This window comes from Astatotilapia calliptera, chromosome 13 (assembly GCF_900246225.1).
Source record: "Astatotilapia calliptera chromosome 13, fAstCal1.2, whole genome shotgun sequence".
Classification (NCBI taxonomy): Eukaryota; Metazoa; Chordata; class Actinopteri; order Cichliformes; family Cichlidae; genus Astatotilapia; species Astatotilapia calliptera.
In genome coordinates, this window is record NC_039314.1 from 17,695,268 (window position 1) to 17,701,875 (window position 6,608).

The 6,608-nt window shown below is 38.9% G+C and overlaps 1 protein-coding gene across 3 annotated transcripts; it reads left to right on the plus strand.

The window, feature by feature from the left end:
* The first annotated feature begins 3,929 nt into the window (after nucleotides 1-3,929).
* LOC113035534 (uncharacterized) lies at nucleotides 3,930-5,891 on the plus strand. Of its 3 annotated transcripts, none has more exons than XM_026191166.1 (2): nucleotides 3,930-4,029; nucleotides 4,298-5,891. In XM_026191166.1, exon 2 carries the CDS (start codon nucleotides 4,741-4,743, stop codon nucleotides 5,575-5,577), a length of 837 nt encoding a protein of 278 aa, XP_026046951.1. In that variant the 5' UTR covers nucleotides 3,930-4,029; nucleotides 4,298-4,740; the 3' UTR covers nucleotides 5,578-5,891. The 3 variants fall into 3 exon arrangements, with proteins under 3 accessions (XP_026046951.1, XP_026046950.1, XP_026046952.1); XM_026191165.1 differs by having other exon boundaries at nucleotides 4,316-5,891; XM_026191167.1 differs by having other exon boundaries at nucleotides 4,319-5,891.
* Nucleotides 5,892-6,608: the final 717 nt, after the last annotated feature.

Consider the following 6,608-nt stretch of genomic DNA (forward strand, 5'->3'; position numbering starts at 1 on the left):
ATGGGCTCTGATGTCGCCAGCGCCCCTGACGGTGGTAATAATATTGTCTCTTTGCATATTACAAGTGAACCATACCCTTATCCTATAGGATGAAGATTATAAAATAAAAGCTTAAATATTTTGGAGACTCCAAGGGTAAAACGATAAATCAAAAGATTGTTTAATTCAAATACGAATCAGGTCCACAACAGAAAAACTGAACTTCCTACAACTCACATACTATGTATTATGTAGGGATGCATTTTTGTAAAAAGTTTATATATGCTCATAATGGGCATGAATGTCACGATAATTTGTGGCTTTAAATCTTTGATATCTTTGATCAGTCTTTTTTCCAGAGTGCAATGATTCTGTTGATCCTAAAGACTTTAAAAAACAAAAACAATAATTGGCTGCACAAGTTTGAATTTCTCACATTCTTACAGCATTTCTCTAAACCAAATGGGGTCAAGATTATACACCCAGATTCAAAAATACAAGCAAACTCATTTAAATCCTTTAATAAGTGGTGCTCTGTTCTACAATATATTTTAACTTGACAAGGCCAAGCCCTATTAACCTTTTATTAGTGATCATGATTGACTAAAACTTGGTAGTTTCTGTTTGCCAGCATAAAAAGGATTTGTTTGACAGCATTCATTGGACAGAGCAATACTCAGAACAATGGTAAAGTCCAAGAAACTCAGTAAAGATCTAAGAAGGAGAATTGTAGATTTTTGCAAGTTGGGAAAGTCTCTTGGAGCCATTTGTAAATAACTGCAGATTTCAAGATCATCAATTCAGACAATTTTACAATTTTAAGTACAAGTTATTCAGCTCATGACCACTTTGCCAAGGTGTGGAAAATGGTTCAAATTGTCACCTCAGATGAGAGGAAATTGGTTAGACTGTTCAGGAATGACCCAGGAATCACCAAAGTTCAAGCCATGAGGTCAAACCTAAGAAAACTGTACCAGCTGTCAAGCATGGTGGTGTTACCATCATGCTCTGGGATAGTTTTGCTGCCAGTGGTAATGGTATATTGTGACTGGAATAATAAAAATGGGGACTACTTCCAAATTCTACAACTTTACCTCAAACCAACAGCTAGAGCGTTGAAACTTGGGCACAATTTGAGGGTTCCAAAAGGACAATGATCCCAAATACACATCAAAACTGGTTTAGATTGAGAATAGAATAGAATAGAATAGTCATTGAAGATGTACAACAAAATTGTGGGTGCTTTACACCAACTCTGATGAAACAAAATAAAGCTGGCTTCATTATTCTGACCTTCCCAAAGCCTATGGCTTTGGCTACTAAAAGCATCTGGTCGAGGTGCAACATCCTAAGAGACATTTAACCAGATATTAGACCATCATAGACGTTATGACGATGCAGATGTTAAATATTAATATTAACAATAATTCAGTGTCCAACAACCCTGTTAACAACCCTCAGGTCAGTGGATCAGAGTTTAATGGCCCATGTACATATTTATTGGCTTTTGAAAAAAAAGCTTGTATTTCTATATTTTTAAATATGAATGCAGTTTAGTTAACACAATATTTGATACTATTTCACTTTCATTGTGAGAAATGTTATGAACGCCTTGAGATTAATATGGTCTAATACAGTGGTTCTCAAACTGGTGGTGCTTGGGCTCTCTCTAATGGTATGCGGAAAAATCTCCAAAAAGAATTTTAAGATTAATTAATATACCATTGTGGAGGCATTGCACAACACACAAGAGTTCCTGAGGCTCTTCTGGGAGTCGACCAGAAAAACGTCTCCCCTCCCGGAGCGTGAGTCCTCTGTGAAGAGCACCCTTTCCTTATTGCCAGTGATCGTCTCTGCTACAGAGCGCTGGCAGGCTCATTTCCCTGTTTTAACCATCATTTTTAAATGGACAAAACTTCAGTCAAGAGAACTACTGATATAATCCATCCACAACACGAGGTTAATCATTAATATACTGCTGCATGGGCTGTAGTTACATTACAGGTTTTAAAAACTGAGCTTTAAAATGAATAGTGGTAATAAAAACCGAGAGAGGCCGACAGTGATCACTGATTGTTCAGATTAAATAGAAAAAGATACAAAGCATTAAAACATGTTAAAAACACAACAGCCTTAATAAACACAGAGCAGCTCGGACCCGCAAGCAGGTTTCATCACGTCATTGCTTAAAGATTGGATATCCCACCTGCTGTGAATGTTTTAATATTGTTGTTATTATTATCACTTGTCACGTCCTGTTTATGAAGGTTAAAATAATAACATTCATATAAGAAATATAACTGTCTCGTGTAAACTGTATATGGTGGTAAATAAATAGGTCTATACTACTATACTACATATATTTTATGAGGTGGTACTCATTGTGAAAAGTTTGAGAACCACTGGTCTAATACACCCCATGCCCCCCTTTAGACTTACCCCTGTTTGCTGCAGGTATTGCTTCCATGGAAAATAGGAAGGCTACTGTATCATTTAAGCACCAGCCTGTTATCAGACTAAGTTAACAGTTCATGTGCATATTTTAATAACTGGAGGCTGCAGATTTTTCTCAGTGTAAAACAAAAGGAGCAGCTTTAAGTTTGTTGCTTTAAGTTTGTGCTTTGATGAAAGACTCCCGCTAGCTTTTTCCCAGTAAACGTTTTTATTGGTGATTACAGGAACTGCGTCGCTGTTTTGCAACTTTACAAACACGTTTTCTTTCACTCGACCTGAGCTCACCGTCTTGGAACCGGCCCCGCCCCTTTGCTCTTCGCGGTGTGTAAACAGACGCCAGCTCCACGTTCAACACGTTAAACTGTGCCAACGTCATCGTCACTGCTGCCGTTGTGTTATGAGTGTTTCGGTTAAAAACTGGCGGTTGTGTGGGCTTAATGCAGTCAGACCTTTTATTCACACGCTGCTCTTAACTACGTTTCTATTACAGCTCTGTTTTTAGTTACAAATGTCCCTGAAACGTTCGCGGTCGAGTTCCCATGGTAACAGTGGCGCGCTACCGAGCCGTGCATTAAACGAAGCAAAGAATTTGTGTGGACATTTCTTTACAATCGAATTATTCGAATTACTCGATGAACCGTTGCAGCCATAGTTCTTTTGTTTGCCATTTAACCGTCATTGAGTGGATTTTGTTTTTGTTGCACAATTCAGATCAGCTATGGTTGCAGACCATCTCCCTACAGTTGTATTTTTCAAAATCAAATCAAAATCAAATCACTTTTATTGTCACAGCACATGTGGAGGTACACTGGTACAGTACATGTGAGTGAAATTCTTGTGTGCGAGCTTCACCAGCAACAGAGGTGTGCAAAAACACAATAACATAAGAACAATCGAAATATAAGAATGGCCAAATCTGAGAGTAATATGAATAAATGTATGTAGCCCTGGCTATATAAGTAGCTCATTATTTAAATTTGTTCATTAATATTGATAGTTAATTGCAAATGTTTAATGTGTTCAAGAATGTATACAAATGCCTGCAAAGTATGTGATGTGTGTTAGTTAAATGCACAACCTTTTTATTTGTATTTTGAGGTTTATGTCATTATTTTTGATATGGTATTGATATGTACTACAGCTCCAGTGAACCCTGAAGTAGTCTCAGATAGAGGGGTGGAAGTAAGTGGGGAGCCTTGTGCACTCTGCAGGAAGCGAGAGAGACGAGAGCTGAACAGTGTCGAGTGAACGCGGAGTTTAACAAAACACCATATTTCTGTCATTATTTTAAGGATGTGGAAATGTACATACATTCAATATCAGACTCCACCAAAAAAAAGGCTCTCAAAACAATTTATGTATGTGAATTTTTGCGTGTATTCTTATAATTGTTACCTTTTTCTTTTACCCCTGGTTTTGTGTGTTCATGTTCTGTTGTTTTGTATACTTCATCTGTTCGTATGTTGTATACTCATTGTTTGTTAAATAAAGTTTATAAAAAAAAACTGAACGCAGAGTTCATAGAAGGGCGACCGACGTATTTTCGGGTTGACGGATAGTTAACTGGAGTCGAGAACTGTTGTACCCTACTGTGAGGTAAATGTGAATTTTGTCTGACACTTGAACCCAATGTTATTGTGTAAAACGGGCTAACTGCTAACCGCGACTAGCCGCTAACATAGCCTAGCATATTCGCTAAGCTCTTGTTCTGCTCATCTAGGGTTTGAGAGTAACGAAATTTCTATTCTCTGTATGTCCTGTACATGTGGCAGAATTGACAAATAAAGTTGACTTGACTTGCTCTGTTTTTATTTATTAAGCTAATGCTAAGATTGAATGTTATCGCATGTGAACTGGCATTTAGCGGGGTTGTGTGATTCAGTAGGAGGAGACGGACGTCTTGCTGGCGTGTCAGAGAGGTCCCTTCTGCTGGTGTGCTGAAGTTATGTGTTCACGTGGGAGCACGTGGAAAGGATGACTGTGAGTGCTGCTGCCGCGGCCTGCTGGTAGCCGTGACACAGTTTCTCCGCTATCCCCTTGAACTGCCTGGAGGTGTGAGTACTGTTGTTTGCACGTGCTTTTTATTTTTACTGCTTGGCAACAAGTGAAGCGACCGGGGAGAGAAAGATGGCGGAATAAGCGGTTGTACAATCTGCGGGTCTGATTAAGAAACGTGATTTTGATGTCCTGTAAAATACTTTACTGACAAACTGTTACTCCAAAGGAAGTAGAACGCAAGCGAAACCCCCTGGAAGTTACTTTGACAGACCTTCAGGCAGACACAAAGATAAACTTAGAGCGATAAAAATGGCTAACCCCAAGCTAACAGGTAGCCTCTCCGACCATGATTACAACCTTGCTGCTATGCGGGAAGCATGTGAGGATGAAGATATAGAAGAGATGGAACTTCAGAAAGAGATCGGAAGACCCATAGGTGACCACACTCCGTTACCAAGTCCCAATCCCCAAAAAATGAAAAGCAAAATAACTGAGAAGCAGGTGAGCATCGAGAATGTATATGAAGTTTTACTTGGCTTCACAAAGAGATGCGAGGAAAGGTTTGATTCGCTTGAAAAGAAGTTGGAAGCCTTCGAACAACGCATTGAAGTAAATACACAGGCGACCCACAAAAACAGAGAGGAAATTGACAAGCTGACGACGAAGGTGGAGTTGCTGATGAAGGAAAACAAAGAATTAAAGGAGAGCTGTCGGGAGAGTGCACGTTACCGCAGAAGATGGGACCTCAGAATTTTGGGTCTGACAGAGAAGGACAACGAGAATACACGTGAAACAGTGATCGGCATTCTAACAAGAGTGGTTCCTGTATCAGTGGAAAAACTGCAGCTCATGGTTGATACAGTACACCGACTGGGGAAGAAAGACAATGCAGTGAGCAACAAGGTGCCAAGACCAATCACCATACAGTTCAGCATGAGGACGGCAAGGGATGAAGTATGGAGGAAATCCAAAGAGGCCAGGGTCTGCAAAGAACTGAACATAAAATTTAAAGAAGACTTCTCCAAAGAAGACCGTGAAGCTCGGATCAAGCTGTGGCCCAAGGTGCAGGAAGCTCGAAACATCGGCAAAAGAGCATTCCTAAAGGAGGGTTATGCAATAATAGACGGTAAAAGGATCGATCTGTGAGATGCACTTGAAGAAGTCACTACAAGTTAACCATAAAATGTGGGTATGTATGTGTGTATATATATGTTTATATATACATATCTGTTAAAAATACACAAATAAAAAATAGGAGAGGGTCAAAAAGCAAAGTCGTAGTTAAATGTGAGCTATACAGAGCTAAATTGCCACATATAGAAAGGGGTAGTACTGTGATAGGGTCGGAGTACTGTTATGATTACATAGGTAGGACACTAGGCTTATTCCCGCTTCAAGCACTTTTTTTTCTTCTAGTAAGTGCCAAGGAAGCCGTTACTGTTCTTGTTTTGTATTTTGTTCTTGCGTTTTTTGTTTTTGTTTTTTGTTTATCTTATAGATGGCTGTTCTATTAAGTTCCTTAAATGTTCGAGGCTTAAAAAAACAATGTCAAACGTAAGGCCATGTTTTTATTCTGCAAGGAAATTAAGGCAAACATTTTGTTTTTACAAGAAACACATTCTGGTAAGGAAGAGGAAACATTTTGGAAACATCAATGGGGAGATAGTATTCTTTATTCACATGGTACTACTCACTCAGCAGGAGTAACGATCTTATTCAACAAATTTGCAGGGAGAGTTATTGATCATAAAAGCGACGGAATGGGGCATTGGATCATGGTGTTGGTAGAAGTCTGTGAACAGAAAATTATTCTTATTAACGTGTATGGATACAATAACAGGTCGCTAAATAGAAATATGATGTCTAACTTAAGTAAATTAATTGCAAAGTGGAGTACTACATATGGTTCTACCCAGGTGATAATTGGAGGCGATTTTAACCTGGCTCCTAACTCATGGCTTGACAGACAACCACAAAGAGGAAATCAACCAGAACACGAAAGCATTATTTGTGACTTATGTACGACAACCAATATGATCGATTATTGGAGGATGACAAACCCAAATACGAAGAAATATACTTGGTTTAGTCCATCAAATAAAAACGTATGTTCAAGATTAGATTATTGGCTTGTCTCCCAAACAGTATCATCATATGTTACGAAATGTGAGACCCAG

Bases quoted from the DNA above. Each gene is read 5' to 3' on its own strand.
- LOC113035534 (XM_026191166.1), top strand. From the start codon at position 4,741: ATGGCTAACCCCAAGCTAACAGGTAGCCTCTCCGACCATGATTACAAC.